The sequence below is a fragment of the Phaenicophaeus curvirostris genome, chromosome 1 (assembly GCF_032191515.1).
Source record: "Phaenicophaeus curvirostris isolate KB17595 chromosome 1, BPBGC_Pcur_1.0, whole genome shotgun sequence".
In the NCBI taxonomy this organism is placed as follows: Eukaryota; Metazoa; Chordata; class Aves; order Cuculiformes; family Cuculidae; genus Phaenicophaeus; species Phaenicophaeus curvirostris.
The window spans coordinates 142817428-142832075 of NC_091392.1; the positions used below are offsets into that span (position 1 = coordinate 142817428).

The 14648-nt window shown below is 41.1% G+C and overlaps 1 protein-coding gene across 2 annotated transcripts in view; it reads left to right on the plus strand.

Moving 5' to 3' along the window:
• SLC9A4 (solute carrier family 9 member A4) overlaps positions 1 to 7833 on the plus strand; it is a 37006-nt gene extending 29173 nt beyond the window's left edge. The window contains exons 10-12 of one of the 2 annotated variants that reach the window (XM_069876761.1): positions 538 to 669; positions 1417 to 1504; positions 5553 to 7833. In XM_069876761.1, coding sequence (XP_069732862.1) covers positions 538 to 669; positions 1417 to 1504; positions 5553 to 5854 — 522 coding nt within the window. In that variant the 3' untranslated portion in view covers positions 5855 to 7833. Of the gene's footprint in view, positions 1 to 537; positions 681 to 1416; positions 1505 to 5552 lie in introns of both variants that reach the window. The other variant, XM_069876770.1, reaches the window with a different exon arrangement.
• The last annotated feature ends 6815 nt before the right edge of the window (positions 7834 to 14648 follow it).

The window sequence follows — 14648 nt, forward strand, 5'->3', positions numbered from 1 at the left end:
GCTATGCATCTCATTCTGGAGATGCACTCTTCTTAACGTAGTCTGCTCTCTGATATATCTGCACCTTGCTTCTTGGATCAGTAATTAGTACCAAGATTCAGTGGTGGGTTAACCAGCTACCTCTCTTGGGACTTGCCCCAGATCTATAGCTCCCAGTTATACTATGATGATGCGAAGATGAGATGATGAGAAGAGGGATGACCAAGGGAGGAGAAGCCCTGAGATACTAACAGCCTTGTAGGTAGGTATATTTTTATGGTGCAGTTTGGAAAGGCAAGAGTCTATTAAAAATGGCATCAAAATGCAGCCCTTGAGGCCCAAAGCTTACAGCTGTGTTTGTGCTTCCTCCAGTCTTGCTTTGTGGCAATGAGGTTAGTGCGAGGCTGCATTTTTCCATGTGATACCAAAGAGACCTGCAGTAAGTCAGTGACCAAGTTAGAGCAGGTTTCCCCTTAGCCCTGTAATCGACCAGACTGTGCAAGGTTTATTAATATTGAAAGTGCAAAGAAAGTCAACTGGGTGCATTTTCTGTTTCAGGCACCAGCATACAACCGACACAACCTGCCTTCCAACACGAATGAGAAACAAGCCCAAGAAATCCTAATTCGTCGGCAGCACAGCCTGAGGCAGAGTGGCAGGAAGGGAAACAGCTTACCTTGGGGTGGACCGGTACATGTTGTGTAAACTACTATTCATATGAAAAATGCCTCTGTTTCTCTGTAAATAAGGAAAGAGACGCACACCCATTATTATATGCTTTTTGCAATAATTGCAATGGATACTTTCCCTGGTGTCCTCATGGAGCATCTAAGAAGAAAGGGCTTCACGTAGCATGTGGAGAGCAATATTTTTGTGTCCCACCTCTATACATTGGTCAGAAATCAGCTACTATGTCTATAATTAGTAAGATAATGTAACTTACACTGTTTTGGCATGTGCAAAACATAGTATAATGACAAAAGGCCTGATGTAAAGTCCTTGACACTGATAGTTTGGGCCCTTGATCAGTAAGAGTAGGATGTGTCTGACCGAAAGTACGCATTAGATAATGTAGACATCTACAGCTGAGCTAATCACAGTTAAGGAGGAGAAATAAGTTCTTACTGGATATGTTGATTTTATTTAAAGTTGTCATCTGAAATAAGAAATGTGAATCTTAGAAGAACATATTTCTCTCCACTGACTGTAAAAAGCTGCTATGGGTATTATACCAGATACAGACATTTTCACTGGATCTTGTGTTGAGTTCAACCATCCAAGCCAAACATTGATCTTATTCACACCTCTCGAAATCTGGCTGTAAAGATGCAGAGGCACAGCAGAAGAAAGATATAATCACCCCTTTTTATCATCCCACCAAATAAGTGCAAATTGTGGAAGCAGTCATGGGTACTGAACAAGTTTCTCCATACACAGGCTAGCACCACAAGCGTACGCTACCTCTCCTTGCCTCAGGGCCCCAGCCAGCCCACCGGACGAAAATCCAGACGTGTTACTTTTACAGGTAACGGAGGTTCTTTACTCTGTATCCTGCAACAGCAGTGAAAGTAGCTTGGACAGTTGCTCAGTGGATTTAGCAGTGCTAAATAAATAGGAGGTGATTCTGCCCCTCTGCTTTGCTCTGGTGAGACACCACTTGGAATGCTGCTTCTAGCTCTTGAGCTCTCAACACTGGAAAGACAAAGACCTGTTGGCATGGGTCCAGAGGAGGGCCACAAAAATGATCAGAGGGGTGAAACTCCTCTCCTATGAGGAAAGGCTGAGAGAATTGTAGTTGTTCAGCCTCAAGAAGAGAAGGCTCCAGGGAGACCTTATTGTGGTCTTTCAGTGCTGAAAGGGGGCTTATAAGCAAAATAGAAACCAACTTTTTAGCAGGGCCTGTTGTGATAGGACACGGGAGACGGTTTTAAAACTAACAGAGGGTAGATTCAGGCTAGATATATGGAAGACTTTTTTTATGATGAGAGTGGTCAAACTCCAGAACAGGCTGCACAAAGAGGTTGTAGATGCTTCATCACTAGAAACATTTGAGGTGATGTTGGACAAGTCTATGAGCAACCCGAGTTGAAGATGTTCCTACTCATTGCAGGGGCGTTGGACTAGATGACCTTTAAAGGTATCTTCCAATCCAAATTATTCTATAATTCTATGAGGCTATGAAAAGTCCCATGGAAGTCCCTGGGCTCTTTAATTGAGCTACAACCTTCTCTCGTATCTTTTTTATCTATGTTGTTCACTGTGTTGTTTTTTGTATGTCATTACTGCAGCAGTTTCCATGTCATTCCAGCACTGCCTCATTTTCTGTTTTTCCCTCTTGCACAAATATTTCTGTGATCCTTGCTGTGGATCACATTCTGTTTACCCTGGCCATGAGGGCGTTCATGTAAGCACAAGAAAGCAAATTATTTGTTCCCTGCAGCCCCACAGACGCGTTTGCATGTGAAATTGTTAAGAGTTGCTGAACCTGAGTCTGCTGCAGCTCCATGCCGCCAGATCCTGCTAGTGAGGCTGAGCAAGTATTCCCAAGAAGGAAAGGGAGAACTCTGTGCAGACTACTCTCCACGGCCAACTTTCTGCAGAGGATGACTCTCCATGGGACAGCTCTACTCAGCTGACTCTCCATGGGGACATCTCTGCATAGGGAAGTTAAAGTTAGGGTTGTGGTTGCAGTTAGTGTTAAGGGTAAGGTTAAGGTTAGGGTTTGGAAGACTGTGTGTGACCCCTGGGAACACAGCCCCACAGCAGCTGCTGATACCCAGGCCTACACAGATGCACATGCACACATACATATACACGTGCCCAGCCACTCTTCAACTCCAGCCCATGCACTGTAGATCCTTCCAGTAGCTGGTCCTGGACACCCCATTTCCCACATAGTGGGCTCCTGGATCCCCTGGTCTCCCCTTGCCTCACACACGGGGACACATATGTGACAATATGTCTCTCTGGTACCTGTGCCAGATTATGGTCTTACCAGTAGCCAACCACAGACCCAATGGTCTCTTCAGTCACTAGTCTGGACCTCCTGACCCCCCTAGTAGTCAGCTCCCAGACCTTATGCCCCAGGCATGCAATTACTTTAACCCTTGGTTCCTAAGCCTATTACCCTGCATGATAGCTACTCTGCTGTTTTGATGATTGCTAGTGACTTTGAAACTACATACCCACCCACACAATATGCACACAGCCCAGTCTCTCCAGATCATAGAATCATAGAATCACCAGGCTGGAAGAGACCCACCGGATCATCGAGTCCAACCATTCCTATCAAACACTAAACCATGCCCCTTAGCACCTTGTCCACCCATGCCTTAAGCACCTCCAGGGAAGGTGACTCAACCACCTCCCTGGGTAGCCTCTGCCAGTGCCCAATGACCTTTTCTGTGAAAATTTTTTTCCTAATGTCCAGCCTAAACCTCCCCTGGCGGAGCTTGAGGCCATTCCCTCTTGTCCTGTCCCCTGTCACTTGGGAGAAGAGGCCAGCACCCTCCTCTCTACAACGTCCTTTCAGGTAGTTGTAGAGAGCAATGAGGTCTCCCCTCAGCCTCCTCTTCTCCAGGCTAAACAACCCCAGATCTCTCAGCCACTCCTCATAAGGCCTGTTCTCCAGCCCCTTCACCATTTTCATTGCTCTTCTCTGGACTCACTCCAGAGCCTCAACATCCTTCTTGCTGGCATTCAGCATTCAGATGCTGGCATTCAGGCCTCCACACATGCAGGCATACAGTATGGGGAGCTGTTCACCCAAGAACATGGGGAAACAGGAAAGAATGCACTGATGAGGCAAAGAGCATTGGCAGACACATGTACTGACCAGCCCTTTTTATCCCCTTTTTTCCTCTGTTTTCTTGCACTTGTCACTCCCCGAACTATCCTGATCCCTTTATTTCCCTATCTTTGTTTCGTGCCCTAAATACCCCATCATAACTCATGTATGATCCCAAAATGCTCTCCCCAGACATCCCAATAATGTGTCTTGTACTCTGCCATCTCGCTCCATGATGTCCCCCATCATTGTGGGTCTCATCTTGCCCATGGGGTTGATCACCCCCATGATAGATCAGGATTGAAGCTCAGGCTCATTCCTCTGGCTGGGCTACTGGGGCCTCTTCCAGTTGCCCATGTGCTTCGAGGCTCCTCTGTGTTTGTGGAAATTAGTCTCTAATCATATAATCTAACAAAAAATCCTGGCAGACATTGTCACCATGCAGCTGGTCTCTTCTTCCCTACTCACAGCTTGTTCTCTGTGGATGTTTCTGTAGTAATAAAACTAAACTCCTTTCATAAGCTGTTCTAGGATGAGATGAATTGCACTTGCCTGCAAGTTTGGTTTAGCCTTTATATATAGTCACTAAGAGGTCAGAAATGACTACAATTAGATCCTTAAACTGCCTGTCAGCTGTTTCTGCCATTTATACAAGTGAATTATTTCTTTGACAGTATATATCATTCATACTTTGTAGCAGTGATGCCCCCAAAGGGCTAAGTAGAAGCCCTTCAAATCTGAGAATAACTTTCACATTTTATTTGCTGGTGGTGTGGTATTCCCATATGGCCTAACAGAAGCAGGTTCTACTGTTAAAGAAATCTGTGGCTTTGTTCAGTAAAGGCAAGTGCTAGTGCACACGCTTTTACTTTGCACGAACTGTGAAGTAAACATTTGCCTGAAATAGTTTAGAAGTTATTTATCTGCACTAACTTGATAAATTTTGACTGGGTGACTATACTGAATAAACATGTGCTTTAATTGCAGCAGAATATAGTCTAATTTCATTATTCATGGACATTTGTTTTTATCTTCTAAGATCTCCTGGCTTGTTAGGTGCTGTTTCTTGAATTAACTTATTTGCTACTGCACAGTCAGACTACAAGTGACTTTAAGAAAAGTAAAAAAAGTATATTCTGTATACTCAACAAAATGAGACAGCCAGTTCCTGGCCTATTGCAGACAAATTTTTATTGTGTACTTGTTGCAAAGAAAGCTGGTAGGAGCAGGTCTGACACACCCAATGTAATCAAAGCGCCCTAGAGTCAAACTCCTGGTTTCAGGTGAAACTGTTTTCTTCCCAGTTGTTAATCCCAGGTGACTGGTAAACTTGACTTTCAGTGGCACTGTAGTCTTCTCTTTGGTCACTTTTTCTGTTTCCTGCTGTGGGTTTCACAATGCTTTTCAGCCATGGGACTAGGTAGACTTGTGAAATTTTTAGACAATTGAGAGCTATTATACATAAAGCAGCAATGTGAAGGCTTTGAGCAGCTCTGTGAGGCACTAAAAGATAGCTGAATGTGCTTATTCGCTGGAGTTTCGGGGTGGAGGCAAGATCAATAAAATCTTTCAAACACCAACTTTGGAATCAAAATAAAAATTTAGAGCTATTTTTAGTTCTTGACTGCCATCTTATTCTATAGAAATTGTTTTAAATGCTTATGTTCCAGGGTTTAAAACCATAATGCATTTTTGTATTGAATATCCTTTAACTCATCTTGACAATAACATGGTGTTTCTCTTTTCTCTTCTTCAAAATGTGAATTAATTGTCTATTTTCCTTCAGATCGCCACAGAAGTGGCTCTGATGCTGCTTTCCCAGCCACGATGAGAACCCATCCCCGGCTACGGCCACTCAAAGAAAGGCACCACTGGGAAGAGCTGATTCCAATGGCACGCTTGGAAAGACAAATGGGCCCATCCAATCTGTCAGGTCGAAGAAGAAGTTCAGTCAGCCAGTGTCATTTCACGGGAGCAGGAAATCTATCTGTAAAACCAAAATCTGGATTAACTGTGCGAGAAGTAGAGGAGTATGAGTCAGAAGAAGAGACAGAAACGATGGCACCAGCCAGGCCATTAGACATATGAGGAGAAGAGAAGAGCAATGTTTGCATCTCTAGGGCTCTTTGTGCACTGCTGCAGAGAAAATAACAAGGCTCTAATATGAACCAAACCACAATTTTCCTTTTGGGACCAGTGCACTCATTCTTGTATCACTTTCAACTGCTCTATCAAGGTACTTAGTGGCTCAGAGAAGACTCAAATTCTTATATGTTTATATTAAGCTTTCTTTCCAACAGAACACTGCAGACAAGAGAGGAACATGATCTTTGTAGAGGTTTGGATGTGGATTTAAATGACGATAGTAGGGCACATGCAATGCTATGGGTGGAATCTGATATTGACATCCTGTGTTCTCTGCTATGGCCTAAATCCAGAAGAAAGAAACACTGAAGGAAATACTTGACGCATGAGTGCCCAGATTGGTAACTTCAACCAACTGTGTAGAGCTTTTTGACCTTAGAATAGTTGAGATATTCCAGGGAAGTGTTTAAAAAAAAAAAAGCATATTTAGGGCATATAAATGTCACTGACGATGCCTGAAATGGTACTTAAGTCAAAAGGATTCTTAAGTGGAGAATTTCAGCACTTGAAAATCTCTTGGCATCTCAGGTTTTGGCTCTGCATAAGTAGCTAAATTCAGTTACTGTGGTGGTCCATAGCTCATGCTACTTCTGATAGTTTCAGCATGTAGACATCTAGCACTCACCTGCAGTTGTTTTGTACAGATACAGGAGGCATACTGGTATGTACAATCCAGAGAGGACTCTTCAAGCAGGAGTGCTGTCAGGATGCCTTTTATTTGAAAATATGGGATGGCAAGAATGTACACAATGTTCTTGTAGTTTAGCAAGTGGGAAGCTTTATTGTAGATCATCTAAACTCTGTTTCCCACTCCCACCTTGCCAGAGGGTGTCCAAATCAGTGGACCACTCATCACACTGGAGCTGGACTAGCAGTGCAGATAGGGAACAAGATGTTGGGACAAAAGGTAAAGGGAGCCTAACTTCATAACCTGCTGGCTAGCATGAAAGAGGGGCCCTCTGTTTTGCTTCCAGCTTTTTGTAGAGCACCCACCTATATGTTGTACAGAAAAGCATTTGACAAAAAACAACAAACCAAGAAATAAGCAGGGAGACATGGGTTGGAGCACATGCTATCCCAGCCCTCATACTAAGCTGCTTTCCATTTGGATCTGTGTGCCTATACTCCAGTCTCAATGCTGGGTCTCCGTAGTGGTAGGAAAAGCAACAAGTTGTGATCTTAAGTCGTTTTGGATAAAGTCTGAAATCACAGACACCTGGTTCCCCTGATGGAGCTCTGTTCTGCAAAATGGAAGCAGCATTGCCACTGTCATCTGTCTTGAAACCGTAGGTGAGCAGATTTTGTCCAAAGGGGTGATTTGAGTCCAAAAGTCCATAAACCCATCCTTACAAATACACTAAACTCAAATCCACAGCTGAGAAATGCACCAAGTTCAGTCATGTTTTCTTCAAGTTTCCCTCTCCTCCACTTAGAGCTTGCTTACCTGTCCAACTCAAGCTCTGTAAATGCTGCTGTAAGAGTCAGAAAGGTAAGAATTAGCCATACCAGTGCCACCTTTCTATTTCTCTTTTTTTATATTACTATTAAGTGCTTGTATGTCCTTGTCCAGAAAAGACTTTTAAGTGTAAGATATGACTTCACCCAGGACAGGTAGCATCTAAACTAACAAATTTGAAACTGCCACCAGAGGAAAAACTTAAAAAGCCCTTTCCCCACCTTTTCTCCTCTTTGCAGCTTTTGTGTTTAGCAGGTCACAATGAATCATCTATACTGAAATTGTACTAAGCATTATGGAACTTCAGCTCTGTTTCCATTTCCTCGTTGTGCCACACAAATTATACAGCTTCCTTTTATGAAAGCAGTGGCACATTATTAAAAGAGAGTAGTAATTGGTGTTTGTACTGACACTTAATAAGTAATGAAATACAGTTCTGTACCCGAAAATCAATGAATAAACTCAGTTCCACCAAAAGAGGAAATGCTCTGTGTAGTTTATAAGCAAAAGCCTTGTGCCAGATCTCAATCCTGTAGTAAGTTATATTGACATACCATAAATCACAATGAAAACGTTATTTTAAGCAGAAGAGTTAGCATACAAAATCAGGTGTGAGATTGCACTGTAAGCCACCCAGTTGCACATGAAATTTAATTGAAGACAGAATCAGTGCCCATGTTATATAGTCCTTAAGGCCACAGAGTTGACATAGGTTCTTGAAGCAGGACGATGGAGGTGTGGGACCTGCTTCTGCACTGCAGAGTGGTAAGAGGGTGGGATCTCCAAAACTGACTGGTGGCTGGTGTGAACTACAGGCAATCCTTGGGGACAGCCATGAAGAGAAAGTGGAAATCTGTGAGGAGATTGAAAAAGGGATACTGTCTCATCTTCAAAGGGAGGCTCAGGAGAGAGATTAAACATAGGAATTACTGTGAGCTGCAAATTCAGCATTTCCTCTGTAAGAAGATTTGGTCCACATGTTGTTTGGGAGAGTTGGACAGATACAACCTGTGTGAGACAGGGAAGATTAATGGGAGGTCTGAAGTGCCATGGAAGGGCACTAGATATATAACATGAAAAAGTGGAGTCCATGCAATTTGGTCTGGGTATGTTCGAAAGGCCTGCTTAAAACTGACTCCTAATGTTTTTATTAAATATTGCAAAAGTCATGGAGCATTTATAAAATTGCCCATTATAAGTAGGAAGTAAAGGGTTCAATTTCAGTAAAACCCAAGAAAAATAATTCAGTCTTTCTAAAACACAAATAAAATTAGAGTATGACCACAGTCAAATCTCTCATTTTGATTTCATTCCTAATCTTTCCTCTGATGAAATCAGCGAGCCAGATCTTCAGAGAGTGTAAAGCCATAGAGCATCTACAAGTTAAAAGAGCTCTCTCAGCTTTTGCAGTCTGTCCCTTCAAACTGTAAAGTCTATTTTTAGTTTTCTTTCCTAGCAATTAGAAAATAGGACTGGAAGAAAATTTCCTTCTGTGCCATTAGTTGTTCTTAATGGTTTTGCTGGCCATTAGCCAACTAGCAACACTGCAGATGCCTGTATAAAATACATTCTAATATATAAAGTTGCACAGTTTATTTGTTTTCATGGCTGTTTCATACTTATGGACAAAAGAGTTCTTCTTAAAGAAGCAGATGTACTGTGTTTTAAATAGCAAAAAATGTAGCAATATTTCTTTACATGTAACTTACACTGGGTCTATAGGCTCTCAGACCTGGTCCATAAAGAAAACTGAAGTGATTTAGGGCATGAATTTAAATCCACTGTCTATGTCCACGCTTAAACTTTTTAACCTGGGTCATATTCAAGAACCCTGTGCTGATAAATTACAAAGGTAAGTTAGTTAAAAATGTCCTTTTTTCATTTTAGACTTTTTCATTTTCCATCAGTGATATTTACTCAGGAAGTTAAATTGTACTCTTATTTAAGGTGAACTGGCATAGGAAACTCGTGACCAGAAGGTTAAGAATTATTATTCAAAAATCCAGAGAGAAAATAAGGAGTTTAGACTGTTTCATAAGGGGAAGGAGGATTGTGCAGGACAAATTAGTTTCTGGAAGGAATAATAATGAATAGCCTGTATCTTTGACAGTAGAAATAAAAGAGAAAATACACTTGAAAAGAATTTGCTAACCAACAAGAAAAATAAGACAATAATAATAACAGTGATATCAAGAAAATATTTAAATATTAGAAGCAACAATGGTCAAACACATTGCAGAAAAAGGGAGGGGGTCATCAACGGCAATAGCACACTGTGAGCAACCAACAATACTTTTATTTTTATTGCACAGTGTGATTAACTGTTAGATCCTGTTGTACTTGCTGCAGCTGTTACTCTTCAACTAATATTCCAGGCAAGTAGAAACCTGTAGTCAAAGGAGGATCTCTTCCTCAGAGAGCTTACCATCAAGGATGCAGCAGTGAGGGGTGCACCGGCAATCAGAAAGTGACAGCAGCTAGCTCAGGGAGCACCCAACCTGTTACCTCCAGAAATACCATTTGACAGAGTGCACAGAAAGAAGGCATCCCCATGGTCCCTCTTCAAGGTGGGTATTGTGCCCACTGGGAACATCTGCAACTGCTTAGTGAGGGCTGCTGCCTTCTGTACAGCACCTGGGGAAACAACATGCTGGTTATGTGATAATGCCAGCAAGCAGGATTGGGAAGGATGCTACAAAGGACCTAAAAGTAGTTTGTGTGGCACATCAAGGGACAATACCAGGGAAGGAGTGCAGAAGCAGGGGGATAAGTCTTCTCAAACCATCGCTTGAAACTCAGGTGAGTGGAGCAAGCATCTGTCCATCAAAGCCAGAGAGGAGAAGCTGTAATAGTTGGAAAAGAACCAACGCCCTGCCCTGGCAGTAGCTATAGATTAACTGATTTACCGCTGCACATGTGAGCCAAGAAAGTAGGTGAACTTAAAAGACAAAAGTTAGTTCAGATGTTTTTAGAATAATTAAGGAGGTTTATACGAGATTCAAAAAAGTAGGCTAGGGTTTCAGACTGGAGAGACTGGTACAGAGCTAGTAACTGTGACCACCTTCAGCGTGAGGAGGATAGCTCCATGCTTATTTATGTGCGAGGCAGTCAGAGAGAGAGGACTAGTGATATCTGCAGGGCAAATCATCAAATTGCTGGGGATGAAACACTTGACTTTTTCATAACAGAAGATGAAAACGGTTGTGATATTATTCTTATTTTCTTGCTGGTATGTTGTTTTTTTGGAACTGACATTTCAAGGTTTTTCCTGCAGCAATTAGGCCTGAAAACTCATGGGGTTTTTTTGTCCTATATGAATGGAAACTATTATTTGAAAGCCTGTGGGTGACTGGAAAATATAACAAATATTTCATAGGTACTTTTTCTATTTTTTCTATCTACATGAATGGATAGAACACAAACATTAGGAGTGGAAAAACAGATTACCTTATCTTTATATTTTGTTTGTTTTTTAGGTAGGACAACTACATTTATTGCTTTGCCAAACCATTGTACTTAAGAACTGTAAAATCAGAGTGTAAGGTAACATGAGTAATATTCTAAACCAGTTAAGAGGACTGGAGATCTATTGAGCTAAGTTTCCTAATTTATTTCCTTTTGAGAATCTGTCTCAATGTTAATCACAAGTGAAAATTTTTTTTCCTGCTTTGGTTTCATAGGTGTGGAATTTCTAAAGTTAGTATCAGTTCTTGTTTACCTCCAGTACACCCTTCCTCCTGGAAAAAATTGAGCTTCTACTACATTTCAAACACAAGACATAAGATATGGACTGGAGAAAACTATGCCAACCTCTGATTTTCAGTTTTCTTTGTTTGGCAGTACAGATTTGCAGATACACCAGTAGCAAACATCTGGTCAGCAGCAGATACCCAAACTGAATATCAACCATGATTTCTTTTGTACCTTTCTTGTGGGAGCAAGTTAGGAAAAAAGAAGTACCTGTCAAGAATAGCCACGATGAGCTGGGTGGGCACAGGTATTAGTTATCTGTGACATCACTTTTATACATGCAAACACAAGTCGAAACATTAGACATCTGTTCAGTGCTTTTCCATCAGTAACATTCCTCCAGGTAGAAAATTATCATAAAAGAAGCTTGAAGCTAAACTGCTTTTTTTTTGCTGGCATGTATATCAGATATTAATTTAGACTCATCAGCTGTTATTTGATCCAATATAGTTTGTCCTTTGCTCTACTGTATTATCACTAGCGATAACAGGTGAAAATAATGAATTATGCATAAATGCCATAGCAAAAGGCTCTTATTTTTTAAGATATCTTGGAATAAAACCTATAGCCCTCTAGTTAGTTTTATTCATGCCTTTGTTTTAGGGCAAATTTCTCATCTTGCACTGAGTAAGAAAACAAGATATATATGAAAACCAGCTGCTCAAATATATTCAGCTTCAATATTACGTGATGATGAATAGTGATAATACTTGCAGTCGTGCACAGTGTCTTCCAGGTGCTATATGCACACAAAGCACGGACAGTACTGAGGTAGAGCATCCTAAGAATTAGGCCAGTTTTAAAACCCCTTGTGAAAGGTGCAGAAACTTGCGCAAAACAAATGAACTGTGTGAGTATGTGATACGGGAAAAGTGCCAAGAACTGAAAGAGACCCTGGTTCCTTGATCCCAAGTCTGCCTTTGCCTCCCATAGGTTTTCAGATGACCTAAGTCTTGCAGAAAGCAACAAAAGAACAAGCTGAAACTCTTCCTCTGGCTCTCACCACAAAAAAATGAACAACGTGGACCAAAATCATATTGTTTGTGTGTTGCTTTAAGCCAGTTATTGGGATCTACTGTTTACAAACACTCAATGCCCTAAAAGACATCAGAATTTTTTTGCCACATTTAAATTATATGTATATAATGTGAAAAAGATTTCATTCCTTCATTCATCTTCCCCTGGTACATTTACTATTGTTCCTTTCAAAAAAATAGATTTGTTCTGCATGTTTTTCTTAGGTACAAAAACCAGGTAGCATTGAAGGAGCTTTCAAGGAGTGAATATGCTATAGTGAACAGACTTTTTTCCTTGGCATCTAGAACAGAAACTCTTGGAAGCTACTTATCCTCCGTTTTGGCCTGGTGAGGAAAGGAGGGTGTAGTTGTTTAGCACAGATGCTAGACCTAGTAGAAACCACTTCAGCTTTCTTGGCCTCTGTTTTCTCATTTGTACAGTAGGGGTAAAGATACTCAGGGCTAAACTGTACACAGGTGCCTCAAGTCATCTGAGTTGCCAGATTTGGCACAGAAACCGCAGGAGTCCTTTGATCCCTGGAACAGCAGATGGAGGCCAAGTAGTACTTACGGAGCACCTTTCTGGCAGCTGGACTGCACCCCCTGGGCTGGACTTGCTGGGGATCTGCACAAGGCATCAAGTGGTGCAAATCAATTGAACGTATGTGGATGAATACCTTGCAGTGATCTGAAGAAGAGCTTAAACTCCACTGATTCCAGCAAGAGCTCAGACATCTACCCCATATGCAGAGCCCTTCATGGTGAACATCTACATGCAGCTTACTGAGTATAAAGTGTAATTCCATTATACTCATCCTTTAAGCAATCTTGGCACCTGTGAAAAAGCTAGACATTGTGACTGCTTTAGGTTTGAGATGAAACTTCTTTTCTTCCTCAATAAACTAAGGTATTTCTGCATGTACACTTACAGAGGTAGTATGCAGCTTTTTTAACCACATCTGTCTGTGTACAGCTCCTACATTCTGTTTATTTCTAAAGGACTCTGTCTCAAGTGAATTTAGCTTGATCTGCTGTAATGGGTTTAGCAACAGAAAATAACGAGGCTCACATTACTGCTGGCTCAAATGGACCCTTTGGCTTGAATTCATCTTAATGATAAATATCACAAAATCTTCATCATTTTCATAAGTATGCAAACATAGATTCAAATGAAAGAGGTGACTGCTGACAAATTTGTTAATCAAGCCTTATCAATTTGAAGGAGCTCTTTCAGGAGCTTTTTTCTTATTTTTCCCTAATGCAAAAATGCCTGATACTGATTTACCAAGCACTGCAGAGCAAATATAACATCCAGTGCCAAGACCAGATTTAGACTTCTGGTTCCTAGGTAATGAAAAGAAAGATTGGTGTAGTGACAAAGCTCAAAACTTCATTGCAAACAAGCTTGCATGAATTAGATTAAATTCCAAAGCTCAAATCAACTCTCATTATTATTATCATTGTTGTTATTATTATTGCTTTGTGGTTTTCTTTCCTTGGCCTCTCACTATGTGTAAATTTTCGTGTACCAGTCTCTGATGGATAAACTAAAACCCTCCCAGATGAGTGCATTAATTCTTCTGCTTATATACTGGAAAAGGTATGCTTTCACCAAAGAGGAAAAGAGCTGCAGTGACCTCTGTTGATGAAATTAAGAAATGTATTTAAAGAGCCAAAAAGGAGACGGGTACATTCACGTCACCTTTTGGGGTTAAACAGGACCGACAGCAAACTGTGCAAAGAGGGAGTGGCTTTCAGGTTGTATATGAAAACAAGTATTTCCCAACACCCACTGAAGTCAGAATCCTCGTCAGCATAGTTGCCTTTTAAAAACTATTTGTAGACAATTTGCAATTTGTTTGTTTTTTTAGTGTGTAATTAAAAACTATTGGCATGAAGAGAGAGGACTTAACACACTAGGGGAGATGTGGGGGTTTTTTTCCAAGCATTGTACTGCATTCCGAACTTTATATTGCCAAAGGAAAACATCATGCCTGTATATATTACGTGATCTGAATTTAGTGACCAGTTCCCTGTGCCAGCCTGATACACGGTATTCTTGAAGTTTTGAGGCAAAGAAGCTTTCCAGTTGGCAGGCTGCCTGTGTCAGAGAGAAGTATCTAGGAACTGTCATGCCTTTATGACCAAGAATTTGGAACATGTCTCTATGGGCTAGTTCTGATCCAGGAAAATGATTAGACACAAAAATACCCAGAAGGATATGGACCTTAATGCTTAACTTCAAGGCTGGGAGTAGTCTTAGTAAAGCCAGGCATTTAAGGATTGGTCCTATATGATTAAAGTTATTGAAATCAATAAGAGAATTTCCATTAAGAACTAAGTAGCTTGTAGATCTTGGGATATTACAACCTTATTTTTTTTCAGAATTGTGCCTTTGCTAAGGACTGCTCAGTATAACAGAAGTGTAATTGAGAGTCAGGGCTTCATCCTCTTAAGAGTTATTTTATATTTCTGAGCTACCCAGTAAGCAATGGGTACCCACACTGGCTTTTCT